The 13,751-nt window shown below is 37.3% G+C and overlaps 2 protein-coding genes across 3 annotated transcripts; one reads left to right on the top strand and one right to left on the bottom strand.

The window, feature by feature from the left end:
• Positions 1-683: 683 nt before the first annotated feature.
• On the bottom strand, positions 684-4,915 carry LOC127264026 (uncharacterized). Its single transcript, XM_051293361.1, has 7 exons — positions 2,878-4,915; positions 2,626-2,716; positions 2,369-2,526; positions 2,238-2,289; positions 2,014-2,129; positions 1,837-1,930; positions 684-1,748 (listed from the first exon to the last, which is right to left on the bottom strand). Exons 1-7 carry the CDS (start codon positions 4,576-4,578, stop codon positions 1,042-1,044), a joined length of 2,919 nt encoding a protein of 972 aa, XP_051149318.1. The 5' UTR covers positions 4,579-4,915; the 3' UTR covers positions 684-1,041.
• An 813-nt stretch (positions 4,916-5,728) lies between these two features.
• LOC127263749 (mitochondrial outer membrane protein porin 6-like) lies at positions 5,729-11,306 on the top strand. 2 transcript variants are annotated; one of them, XM_051292949.1, is made up of 7 exons: positions 5,729-5,894; positions 6,735-6,833; positions 7,848-7,915; positions 8,365-8,475; positions 9,253-9,336; positions 9,788-9,996; positions 10,686-11,306. In XM_051292949.1, exons 2-7 carry the CDS (start codon positions 6,785-6,787, stop codon positions 10,990-10,992), a joined length of 828 nt encoding a protein of 275 aa, XP_051148906.1. In that variant the 5' UTR covers positions 5,729-5,894; positions 6,735-6,784; the 3' UTR covers positions 10,993-11,306. The 2 variants fall into 2 exon arrangements, with proteins under 2 accessions (XP_051148906.1, XP_051148907.1); XM_051292950.1 differs by lacking the exon at positions 5,729-5,894 and adding an exon at positions 5,954-6,127.
• Positions 11,307-13,751: the final 2,445 nt, after the last annotated feature.

Here is a 13,751-nt window from a genome sequence, read left to right as displayed (position 1 = left end):
GTGAAATTAGATGTGTTGAATTTGTGTATGTGAAAGACAGAACAAGTCAACAAATATTTATAACATTTACTATTTTTGTGTAAATAAGATATCATAATTTCTACATAAATTTGATACATTCACAAATCTCATGCTCACATATGTGCTGTTTAAATTCGATTTATTGACAAAATTATAGAAGAACGAATATAGATTGACTATAAAATTAATATGTAAAAATCTTTGTTATAGCATGTCAGAGAAGAAATACTATTTTGACTTTTGAAGATATAACAATGGCAAAATTATTAGCTTCTAAATGGTTAGAGACATTTCACAAATTACGTATTTAGTATATCTATCAAAATACTATAAAATATTTAAGTGGGGATTATTTTATAAATTAAAATTTTTTGCACATGATTTTAGCAAGTGTGGGAATGATTTTTAAGAAGAAAATGATTTCTTAATTGAATACAATACGATTTTTGAGCAGTATAATTTTCAAAATGATAACTGGGTGAAAAGATTATTCAAGTAATAGTTTAGGTCAATTTTTTAAATCCTTTCAAATCTTGATTGACAATGGTGGTTTGAAGAATTAAAAGCTAAAGTTAGAAAAAATATAAGTATTTTTTTGCATTATTTTTTTTTACTCAATTGCTAAAACATACAATAAATATGTAAACTTGAAAAGTATTTAAATGATTTCGAAAGATACTATGCAATTCTTATGATTGTCGGTTTTGTGTATACAGCATGATAGAAGTTATTTCAATTTTTTAAGTTACACTTTTTTTTATTTTTTTTATTTGGTTGATGGTGCATTGCTACATCAGAAAAGGTGGTGTCGGAGGCTAATGACCATCTCACCTAAAACCTCAAGCTCAAACGGGACAGGAGTCTTTAACACGCCAGGCTCTGATACTATGTCGGATGCTAATGACAGTCTCACTTGAAAGCTCGAACTTTTAGGGAAATTAAGCCATTAGTTATATATCCGCAAACGGAGTCCAACGGATGGGTTCTCCCATAAATCAAAGAACCGCGTTGCACATGCTCTTAGTGTTGGAAGAGATTGGTGGGCTGCCGACCTACTTTCAGAGGCAGCCCAAAATTCTGATACACTCTCATCTCCCCCTCCACGCTCGCCGTCACCATCGCCATCCCCCACGCCGTCGCCTGGACCATCCCCCAATTTCCGTTCCCATTCCCATTCCCGTTTTCGAACCTCGATGACCCGCCGGAGATGAAAGATGGCGATTCTCCCAGCGACATGGGCATGGACGAGCCGTCGAACGAGGAGCTGCTGCTGCTGGCTACACCAATTCCGGCGGGGTCCATCCTCCCGGACTGCCCCAAATCATCCTGATCTGCAGTAACGCTGCTGGCTTTCCGGCCGGGCAGTGGGAGTGGGAGTGGGAGTGGGAGTGGGGGCAGCAGACTGTTCTGCTTCCTATCTGGGTCGTGGGTGGGGGAGGGCGGGGTGGCGATGCGCCTGGAGTGGCGCTTGGAGCTTAGGTCCACCATCAGGGGGGGCTCGTTCCGGATGGCGGCGCCGGGCCAGGGGACAGCGAGGGCGACGTCTTTGCAGTGGAAGTGCTCGTGAGCCTGTACAGTCACCCGGTTTTTCTTGTCGGCCCCCTGCCCCTGAGGCTTCGACTCCTCCACCTTCCATATGTACACCTGGGAGTCCTCGCTCGCGCTCACCACGTGTCTCCCGTCCGGGCTGAAGAATGCTGCTATTTGGCTGCTCGTGTTCCGGAACCCTGCCAGGGAAGGCAAAAACTCTAAGTCCAATTCTAATGGTAGTAGTGGACGAATCAATCTATCGATCTATCAATGTGTGTATCTTGCCTCTGTATTTCTGGACCAGCTCTGATCCGTTGTGGAGTCGAATTCGGGAATCCGTGGAGGTTATGAGCACCTCGGACGGATTACATGGGTTGAACTGCAGAAAACAATTCATTAGAAGGAGCAATTAATCTCATTACGAATTGTATCAGTGAAGGCGATCGAGGGAGTGGAGTGTACCTGAAAACCGGTGATTTTGTTGGTTTGTGGTTGAGAATGATGAAAACCGGGGAGCTTCTTAGTTTGAGCCTTGGTGCGCATTCGGACGCTGCTGCTGCACTCCAGTTTGCAATGATCTGCGATGGGATGGATCAATGAAGGTAAGAGAAGAGACGCTCTTTCATTACAGAGGAGGTGGAGGAGTCAACTTAGCAGCTGTTGGTTCGGTTAGTTCGTTTCGTTACCATCTATAGTGTAGAATCGGCAGTACCCTTGATGAGTGCCGATCACAGCACCCTGAAATTAGTTTTGAGTGTTGAGAGAGCAGATCGAGACAACAATGTAAGGGATGATGCGGATGCATGATCGAGATTACCTGGCCGTCAGGGGTGTAGCTTGCTGCAGTGACCATTTCATGGAGATCTATCCAGTCCACGACCTGATGATCGGGTATGTTCCAGATACGGACCTTGGCATCCAGCGAACCACTCATGAAGTGATTGTCGTCGACTGGATTGAACTGTATGCAAGTTACTGCCATATCATAAACTCATTAGGTGTACAAACTGTGATCCATGCCAAATACTATACTATGGAAACAACTTCATTATCAATGATTTTCGGACTTCTCACCGTAGTCATTGTGTGCAAACACTTTCAAGCATGTCCTGCTTTCTAGATCCCACAACCTAACTGTCTTATCCATTGAAGATGACAGCAAGAGCTGCAAAGACAAGGAGGATCAACCGTTTTCCGAAAACCAATTGCAAGCGGTGAGTTGATTCTAAGAAAACTTAACTTCTTGCAGGGATTAACAGCTTCGTTAACAATTCCGTGGCTGAGATTCAACAGCCTCACAGATAATGAAATTTGGTAGAAGCTGACCTTGGATTTCGACCATGAAAGATCCAAAACATCCTCTTGATGACCCTCGAGAGAGCAAATTGGCTTCTCCGAAAGTGCGAAAACAGTTTCCGGCACATTGATGTGGTCTGGGATCGAGTTGCCCTTTCTCCTGTAGCTTCGAATCTTTTTCCACTTGTCAGAAGGCAAAGGTGTTATTTCTGCAAGTGGGGCGCGGTCTGAAGAAGCAACGGCAGCCGTGGAATGAAGCGGCGTGCCACTCGCAGACATAACTTCACATTCCTGCACTTCCCAGACATGAATCACCTTATCCTCCCCTGCAGTGGCCAGGAGCTGTCCGTCGCTGCTGAATCGGATCGTCCATATTGGACCATCATGCGCCTGAATATCTTGAGTCATGTGCAGTGCTGTGAATTCTTTACAGGTCTTGCCGTGTTGGCGAGTTTTCACCCATTTCGATGTGGCTTTGGGGGGCTTATGATCTTCGGTGGAGTCGTAGTCGTGCTCTTTATGATCGTGCCGGATTGCAGTTGCTACTCCCTTGATGTTCTTCAAGATTGCAGCTCCCTTTTTCTTGCTGTTTCTGAAGCTCTTGCTCAAATAGGAATGGTTGATCTTCCTGTCGTCCGGATTACCTCTCGCCACATTCTGCCTGCTCATCAACTCCTTCACCACTTGCGAGAATCCAACAGATTTCTCAAACTCCTCCATGGTTAGTTGCTTCCCGGTCTGGATATCACTCACCTTGTTGCACGACCCCTGTTCCTTCACCACGAACTCTTTTCCCGTGTCCAAATTCTTTATCAGAAAAGATGCACAGAATGCACCATCAGATTCTTCTTCTAATGAATTGCTGGTTGGATTCGACGATCTTCCGGCGCCTGCGGACATCATTCTATCGGAATTACTCGAGTAGCCGCACACACGACGTCCGACTGGTACCACAATCTCTGATGTAGTTCTAGTTAATAGTCTGTGTTTGGATGTAACAGGGCCTGCTCCTCCTCCTCCTCCTCCTCCTCCTCCTCGTTCATCTATCTTATTAAGCTTGGATTTGGCCGAGAAGGCAACAATATCACCATCTGACCTAGATCTAACAAGCGTAGCAGCTGGAGTTGGACGCGGACATGAATGTGGAGGCGAAGAAGGAGAAGGAGAGGGAGAAGCGGAAGCGGAGGAAGAGATGGAGATAGGCTCATCGTCTCGTCTGGTTCCTTTTACCGTCGGCCGCGAATCGACGACGGGCGGTGAAGCAGCAGCAGAGGAAGAGATGGAGACGGGCTCATCGTCTCGTCTGGTTCCTTTAACCGTCGGCCGCGAATCGACAAGCGGTGAAGCTGCAGGAGCAGCTTCTGCGCCTTCGTTCCGGCTGGCGATTCTCATCATTTGTTTGGTGCTTGCGAGGCCCATGCCTTGTAGAAGACGCCTGCGGCGCTCTCTGATATCCCCTGGCTCAGACATCCACATATCGTACCCTGCCAACATCGATTGTTGGGGTTTTGCGAAGGATCCCACAGGGTGGAGGCTTTTCTTCGACACCGTAGAGACCGCCGAAGCGAACGACATCCGACTATCCTCGAAATCTTCGCCATCATCCGAGTCCGACGAACACAAATCGGCCGAGGAAACCCGCGGACACGACTCGAAGAAGCGGTCGTCGTCGTCGTCGTCGTCCCCCAAACCATCCCAATCCATGGTTAGCGTCCTCCTCTTGTTCATCATCGATCTTGGCGCAATTCGCAATGATTAAACCGAATCGGAACAGGAAATCAAATGAATGCGATTTGATTACCACCTATTATTATTATTATTATTATTATTATTATTATTATATCTCATCGAATCGAATCGTATCCTCCGGTTGAATGTTGAGCAAAGGGATCGACGGCGAGGAAGGGGAAGGGGAAGGGGAAGAGAAACGGAAACGGAATCGGAAGAGAGGAAAGGAAAGGGAAAGAGAGTTCCAAATGGATTGATTAATTCGTGTGTAAACACAAATCAATCAAACAAAGCAAAGCATTAAAAGCAAATCAAATGGAATCAACACAAATGGTGGCGACTGCTCTTCACGTCTACGATGACATTAACATACATACATACATTCATGCATTCACGGAATTCATTTTCACCTATTTCCAATTAAATTAAATTCGTTGGTACTATATACTACTACTTATTTCATTTTTATTTATTTCGGTTATAGTTATGCGTTGGTAGTCGTGGGCAACTAATTAATTACCTACATATTCTGTATATCTATAATATACTCCACTACCACACAAGTGTGAGCTCTCTTCTGTTCTGTTGCTATTTTTAATTTTTTTAATAAATTAAGTTATACTACTAATTAATTAAGTTAGAATTGTTTTTTGATTTGCTTAAGTAAGTTTATTTGTATCAACTATTCATTATTAATTGAATGTTTAAGTGTATGTGAGGATGACTTATTCGGATGGAAAATTTAAAATATTTTTTTATATCGTTCAAATATTTAATACTATAATTCAATTTAGATATGTCACGGTAAAATACATTTATTAATGCACAATTCAACAACATCTTTGTCATCTTGTCTCAACAATTCAGTGGAGTAGAGATGATGAATATTTCATAATATTTTAAATTATTTGAATGTCTTAAATAAAAATAATTACGTGAACTGATAAATAGAAAAGATAAATACAACTTGGAGCAAATTTTGGCGGTTGATATTGATGATAATGAAACTAGTTTATTAAGGAAGGGAACGGGCCGCGTAGCCCGACCTAATATGAATATGGATAAAGTAGATGGACCGGACCGGCCGGACCGGACCTCAAAGTCCATATCCAAACTGGTTTAATAGTAATATACTGTACATTTGTTTTCCGCCAACAAACAAACAAACCCACCCTATCCATTTCGAATTCGATCTCTGCGCGGGTCCAATTGCAAGCCCAATTTGCCGATCGAGGGTCTCGGCCTTCGGAACCCTAGGTCTCGGACCTCCGAATCGTGTCGTTCCGCCGTGGATTTGCTGCGAGATCTTCTTGTTGCTGGTATGCCTTTGATTTTTGGCAACTTTTCTGGATTGTTGTAGTTTTCGATTCTAATTGAGCGGGTCTATTAATGTCCTGGTGCTGAATATTGCTGTTAAGTTCAAGTTTCTGGGTACATGGGCTTTAGATTTGATATTCTTGAAGCCCATGGATTGTGGTGAAGCACCACCAAATCTGTTTTGCCTTGTGTTTTTGGTCGCTAACTTGTTCGTGTGCATCCTGTGCTGTTAAAGGTTAAAAATCTGTGAATTGGATTTGGATCCTGTGGTTTGTGGTAGCTTTGTTATTGTAATTGTGATATTCGGGCATGGATACATACATATGATCGTGTTCAAAAATTGTGATATTTGGGCCCCGGCTAGCAAACGAATTAGAAACTGTAAATCTCATCTTTTAAGCCTTTGTGATTGTGGGTTCTTGACAAATCATAATGTGATACATTGCACTAAACCTAGCTGCACTTAACTGTGCTCGATATTCAATTCTTTTCCAGTGTCCAATGGCCGAATTGTTTTTGTTTTTCTCCAGGATTGCGTTAACCGTGCTTCTTTGATGGCCATCTGTTTTCGAATGTGTTAGTTTTTAAAATATTTAGTGTGTCACATTCATCCTGTGCAATTGATGAAATTTCGTTCGTTAATTTAGGAGTTCCAAGTTATTGTGACTAAAATTGTTATACTTGATATGGCGGTTATCAGGATGGTTTGACAATGTATTTTTTAGAAGAGGTGTAACTTCTAATTTTTCTCAATTATTGCAGTGGCAACCTGATGACATCACATCACTCTGTTGTATAGCTGTAATAATGAATAGTCATCCTTTTTTTTTTTTTTTTTATAGAAGTTTGGACTTTTTTCCCGAAGTGTTTCGTTTTGTGAAAGGAGCAGGCCATGGGAAACGGTCCGGCTCCATTTTCGGAAATTGGCCGGCGTGCAAGAGGTAGCTGTTATTTTTCTGTGTTGGATAACCATTAGATTTTACGTTATCTCTAATGTCTCCTTTATGAATTATTATTATTTTTTTTCTGAGGTCTCTGTATATTTGTTTTTTAACTGTTTATTTTCTCTGGTGATTCATACGTGATTTTTTTGTCTTCCAGCAGCACAAACTGTAGAAGCTGCTCTATTATAATAGCTTAGATTCCTTTGAACAAATTGGATTTTTAGAGGAATGTATCGAGAGAGAATTTTGTTTGGTTTAATGCTCCCAATCATTTTGATTTTCAGCAGAATTCATACAATTTATTTTGAAACTAACTATGTCCCTGATGTGCAAATCACGCTAAATTAACTCTCTTCTTTTTTGAATGGTTACACCAAATTGTTAGATAAGACTTAATGATGAATCAAAATAATAAAGAATTTTATTTTAGTTACAAACAAGTGATAACGAAATATTTTAGAAGTGTATAGGCAGAAACCTTGCTTAGTCACTACTGGAGCTCAGATAGCACGGCAACATTTGAAGCATACGTTCAACAAGTGTAGGGTGTTGGCTGCAATTTGAATTTCAATACCATTTGATAGTCATTAAGCTCTTGCTTAACCACCCGACCAATATTGAAAGCTTATTTGTTACTCCCTTCATTCGGGCTTCTTATGCCACTTTGTCTTAGAACGAATACTAAGGAATAATAGTATTTTAATATAAAAGAAGGTAAGTAAAAAGTAAAGTAATAGTATTATAGAAAATTATTAAATAGTTCATAAAAGATAGAGTAATAGCATATTGGTTATTATTCGATAAAGTAAGGTAATAAAATTATAAGTGGATAAAGTTATTTATTATAAATAGATTGCATAAGTTTAGCGGACAACTAAAAATGAAAAACAGGCATAAGTGTCTCGGACGGAGGGAGTACATTTTTTTATTTAAATATTTGATTATTTGGCCTTGTATTTGTCTTGCTTTAGTATCACACCATTCTAAATTAACATAAGTACATATTTACAGATCTTTTGACTAAAGATTACAATTATGATCAGAAGTTCTCCCTTGCAATTCCAAGTTCTACTGGAATGGTAATATAAAATTTTATCTTTTGTTTGTGTTTTAAGGTTGTTGTCAATAATTCATTTTTATTTTCATGATATGCGTGAGCTGTCAATAGGACCAGCATGACATTATTCTTACATTCAAGGTTGTGTTATAAAAGTAATACCATTCTTTGTCACGTAAAACCCTTTTGGACTCTGGTTAAAGAAACAACATATCTAACTCTTTTTTTTTTTTTTTTTTTTCCTTAAAAAATCATATTGTACATGCTACAAAATAAGGATGGAATACCATGCTTGAAGTGGTTGACTTTGAATCATCAGAAGATTATTTATGTTACTTATTTTGGCTTTTCTTTGATTCAATCATTGAAATGGTACTAGTAGATTGCATGTGCGACATGCCTAATACCTTAAAGTACATATTTTTATTCAATGGAAAATAAATATAATAGATGTTTCTATTATTTTGACAGGGCTTTACTGCCACTGGAGTGAAGAAAGATGAAATCTTCATTGGTGACATTAGTACACAGTACAAAAGCGGAAAAACTACTGTCGATGTTAAAGTTGATACATATTCTAGCGTAAGACCAAGAACTTCTTTTCCTTTTTTTTTTAATTTTTGCAAAATTCTAAAACATTTGTTGTAGAGATATTTGTTATTTTTGGTTTAGCAAGTGACTGGCTGAATGGTGCTGCACAGTGAGATATTGAATAAATTTAAAAAAGAAAAATGAATTTATATAATAAAAAAATTCTGTTTTCAATATTAATAGAATGCACACAACGTTAATTCATATTAAAACTATTTGACTTAACATTTCTAACATATCATAATATGGTTATGTTGTTAGTTAAAATAACAGCATGTATGTAATGGTATATATGTATATAGAATGCAATTACAAAGGTACATGTGGATAAACATTCTAAATATAAAAAGTACTGAGGAAAATGATTGAAGTATATAAACTGGAACAAGGGGGAACTAATAGAATCAAACGAGAAAAACTTCAAAAAATCTCGAAGGTGATGGAAATTGGTTAGTGGCAACCAAGGACCACGACAAAGAACAGAGATGGAATCAGCCACTGGGACACTGATGCCAAAGTCATTTTCAACAGAATATGAAGTAGGGTTTTTTTTTTCCTCGTGAGACAGACTAGAATTGTCTCTTCTCCTTCATTAAAGTCTGTTCCCTTTTCACTAAATAACAGGGATGTGAAGTAACATTTTTCATCAGTCTAGTACGACAATGGTCAACCATTATTATATATGTGTTTGTGTATCTGTACACTGCTTGAATGATTTTCTTTTCTAGCATTATGGTAATGCTACTTGTGTGATTCATTTACTTGCAGGTTTCTACCAAGGTGACTTATGATTGGGCACCTGGTACAAAAGCAGCAATAAGCTTTAGTGTTCCTGATCACAAATCTGGAAAGGTAATTGTTTTGCTTTCTTGTAAAGCTTTGACGCTTAAGACGCTCATTACTGTGGAGGTTGCCTATTTCAGATATGTTATTAGCCAGGAGAAATCGAAAAGCAAAGTGTTATGTTTTCTAAAATACCAAGAGATGATTAAAGTGATCATTTAAATTTTATTAGGGATTGGAAATCCTATTAACATTTGCCTACTGCCTGTGGTTACATCAATCAGATTTAGTTATTTCTGTAAAAAGTATTAGCAGGACGTCAGCATGTTAACCATGAAGTTCTACAGATGGCTAATTTTTGTTTTTGCTGGAAGATGGCTGTCTTCTACTATATATTATGGGTAACATTTACAACCATAATAGATAAATGTGAAAACTGAAACTGCTTGTCCTAATTGAGCATATTCTTTCGTACAAGCATTATGGATTGGGTATTCACCAACAAAAGGTATTTCTGCAGCTTGATGTGCATTACAATCACCGTCATGCTGTCATCAATTCCAGCATTGGCCTGCACCCAAGTCCTCTTCTAGAGGTTGCTGCAGCAACAGGCTTTAATGATCTAGCTGTTGGGGGTGAAATTGGATTCGATACCTCCACTTCGTCTTTTACAAAGTGTAATGCTGGAATCAGCTTCAACAAGCCAGACTTTTCAGCAGCTGTCATACTGTATGTAATGTTCTCTATTTCTGTCTCCCTTTACACATATTTCCGTACAGGCATGGTTGGGATGCAAGATTGATTACATGGTAAATTTAGATCAATAATTTTTGAATATGAAAATTTTGACGTGCTTTGCTATTCTATTCAAAACTAAGATGTGGAATCTGTGAATTCGGTAATTATATATATTTTTCACCAAATAACCAAATATGCTTTTCTTTTTTCTTTTCTTTTCTTTCTTTTTGTCTTCTGTTAACAGAAATTCAGTTTGAACCCTTCCTTTTTTCCCAATTTTGAATTACTGAATTGAATGTCCAATTTTATTTTTAGATTTGTATGAAAAGAAGTAACCACTTTAGATCCAAAACTTGATCTAATTATATTAGATTGAGGAGATTATTGATGTGTGGTTTCCAAAGCCTTTTTGTTACTCTTTTCTGCATATCTCCTCTTCATGTATCATGCATCCTGAGAACATCTTTTCATCATGGAAATTATATTTACTTAAATTTTAATATTTTCATCATGTCCACATTGGCATAGTTGTGAAACGCTTACATCAACTAGTTGTTAATGCAGATTTGATTCCATGTTAAATAGCCACTTCTCCTACAGTTTTCAGCTGATGGATAGGAAGATATTACTGTTGTGTTTGTTTACATATATAAATGCATACCATTTCATTTATGATGCAGAGCTGATAAGGGGCAAACCGTGAAGGCTTCCTATGTGCATCTAGTCAACCCGTTAACTGGAACTGAGGTTGCTGCTGAAATGACCCACAGCCTGTCCGGGTCTGAGAACACCTTCAGCATTGGGAGCATCCATAAACTTGATGCTTTCACATCAGTCAAAACCAGACTCTCCTACAGTGGGAAGCTTGCCGTGTTAACCCAGCGGGAGTGGAGACCGAAATCCTTTGCAACAGTATCGACAGAGTACGACACAAAGGCCGCAAACGCAGCTCCTAAGTTTGGGCTCTCCATAGCCTTCAAGCCTTGATTTTGGTAACAACTCTTTGCCTGAGTTTTCAGTAATTTAGTTCCTCCATTTTCAAGAACACGACGCATTAATTATTCTTGCTGGTGGAATGGCTGCTTTATAAAATTGAATTGGAGACAATTTTGGGCCTCATTTGGTTATCACTTAAAAAAAACTACTGAAGTAGATATTTTGTTCCAACTGTTTGCCTTTTTGTGAGGCTGTAACTCTCGATATTTGATTATGATGGTCAATTCTTCTATTCTTACATTCATTACCTGTGAAATATTTGTGAAAAGAGACTTCTTCTTCTAATGGATTGAGAGTAGTGTGGAGTGTTTGATGATGTCCAACTGAATAGGATTTGAATTGTGGGTTGCAAATTGTTGAAATAAAACCATTCTGATTGTGTTGAATAGTTGCAGCAAGGAACTATTGAGGTGGTTTCATTTCTATTGCTCTCAATGTTGAGTTTTAGATAATATATGCGTACTCTATTTATTTGAAATATATATATATATATATATCAAAACACAATTTTTTTTGTATGTTTGTACCTTATAAAAATTTATTGTTTATAAAATGATATTTATTTTGAAAATATATAAAATATTATTTGAATGGATGTTTATAATATAGCTTTAATAGAAAATTATGTCCCGGTGGTTAGGAGTTGATGTGTGACCGTGAGATTTGTTTAGTGTGACTTGCTGTCTGGTCTAGTTTGCACGGTATTAGGTTCGGCATAAAAAAAAAATACTACAAAATTTATTGTTTATAAAATGGTATTTATGTTGTAAATATATATATTTTATTGAGATGTAAATTTTAAAATATTAAATATATTTTTTAATTTTATTTAATCTAATTTTTAATTTTAATTTGAACCGATAACTAAGTACACTCTTAAATCATTTATATCACTATTGCACAAACCCAAACAAAAAACAACCAATTGTGTTTGTACGAAACGATACTTGAAATATCAAAGAAAAGTATCTTTAAAATCAAGGGATTGTTTACTTATATTATTTCTATTTGTTTTTTATTTTCGAATATTCCAGGATTTTTATGTTTTTTTTTTGTTTTTTCTGTGTCTTTTTGTTTATTTATGTTTTCTTTAAATAAAATAATTATGGATGAGTTTGTTTGGTTATGATTTGAATTTTTATTTTTATTTTAAAAATATTTTAGTGTGATATTTTGTGGAGAAAATATTATATTTTTAGTATTGAATAGTAATAGTATTTTTAGTTTGAAATTAAAATCAAATAAACTCAAAAATTTGTATGGATATTTGGTAGATCTTTATAAGGAAAAATAAAATAAAATCTTGTACTTAACATTTAATTTTAAAATATAATACATTAAAATAATAATAATAATTTATTAAAAAAAAAGCGTCGGAGGTGTAATTCCAAGGCATCAACAAACGTGTGACTTTTTCCTAATAATAATAATAATAATAATAATAATAGGAGCAGGTTTCAATGGAAAGCGATAGTCAAAAGGACGACATTTGACTGTGTCCACACCAAATATGCAAATAATCTCACCAAATGACCAATACTTAAATACTGGAGTAGTAATTAAAATGAAAATAGGGTACGGGCCGCGTGACGCCATATCCCATTTAATTTAAATTTAATGAAAGATATGTATAAGTCAAATACTGGCAATTAGGGAGTTAGTGAACCAAATGGGCCATCCAATCCAAACCACATCCCTAACTTATTAACCAAAACTATTAAGAGTTAAGACAGACTAATTAATCAATTAAATAAACAAATAACTCTCTCTCTCTCTCTGTATTAGTACTAAATAGTAAATTAGAGGAAGCATGATGATGATGATGATGATGATGATGATTATTATTTTAAATAGAGCAGAGCAGAGAGCAGAGAGCAGAGAGCAGAGAGCAGAGTGTGTGTGAAAATCTTGGCGGACAGAGCCGAAGATCTTGGGGCAGGGCAGGAAATTGTTTTTATTGATCGGTGGTTAAATACTTACTCAATACCCTACTCCCCTAAGCCTAGACATTTATTTATTTATTTATAGGGCAGTCGTAGGCGTGGAGAAATTCACGGCATGTTGTGTGGGGCGGGGCGGAGGAAACAATGAAATACTCCTATCTTCCACGACTTCTCTAAAGTTATCATTGATCCACGAGCGACTTCGACTTCGACTTTCTTTCATTTCTTTCTTTCTTTCTTTTCTTTTTACTACTATTATAGTATATTTCAAGGATGGATGGATACGTTTGTTTCATCTTTCAAATACTCCATTATTTCAAAGTGTTTTTTGCTATTTAAATATATATATATATATTATTATTTAATTCAGTATCATGTGTTTTGAATTCATACATACATTTTGTTTTATACCTTTATACTTCATGTATTATAAAATATCCATTTCTTTAAATATAATCCTTCCTTCATTTAAATTAGCATCACTTGAGAAGATTTACGAAAACATTAAAAATTAAAACAAAATAATTATGTCGTTGGAATTTAGTCAACCTAGCCTCGGGGACCAAACGCCCTTCTCCGAATTTCAAATCACGGCTATAAATGGTTTTCAATCTTTGTGTACTCCCGGGATTTCAACGCCACGCTGGTCGATGCCGTCCGATGAAATGTGTGGGGACACGCGGCTTTGGGGTCCATGGAGTTCACACAAGGTAAATGCAGCTATATTAAATTTAGCAAAGGGACACACAAGAGACATGTATTTAATTTAGGGTTTATGATCATCATCATCAGGCCAACAATTGAGGG

This window comes from Andrographis paniculata, unplaced genomic scaffold (assembly GCF_009805555.1).
Source record: "Andrographis paniculata isolate CXL003 unplaced genomic scaffold, ASM980555v1 Contig69END, whole genome shotgun sequence".
Classification (NCBI taxonomy): Eukaryota; Viridiplantae; Streptophyta; class Magnoliopsida; order Lamiales; family Acanthaceae; genus Andrographis; species Andrographis paniculata.
This window is presented reverse-complemented; position numbering and strand designations above follow the sequence as displayed.

Bases quoted from the DNA above. Each gene is read 5' to 3' on its own strand.
- LOC127263749 (XM_051292949.1), top strand. From the start codon at position 6,785: ATGGGAAACGGTCCGGCTCCATTTTCGGAAATTGGCCGGCGTGCAAGA. The intron at 6,834-7,847 runs GTAGCTGTTATT...ACATATTTACAG, and splicing joins AATTGGCCGGCGTGCAAGAG to ATCTTTTGACTAAAGATTAC. The intron at 8,476-9,252 runs GTAAGACCAAGA...ATTTACTTGCAG, and splicing joins AAGTTGATACATATTCTAGC to GTTTCTACCAAGGTGACTTA.
- LOC127264026 (XM_051293361.1), bottom strand. From the start codon at position 4,578: ATGATGAACAAGAGGAGGACGCTAACCATGGATTGGGATGGTTTGGGG. The intron at 2,527-2,625 runs GTGAGAAGTCCG...ATGATATGGCAG, and splicing joins GTTTGCACACAATGACTACG to TAACTTGCATACAGTTCAAT. The intron at 2,290-2,368 runs GTAATCTCGATC...AACTAATTTCAG, and splicing joins GCTACACCCCTGACGGCCAG to GGTGCTGTGATCGGCACTCA.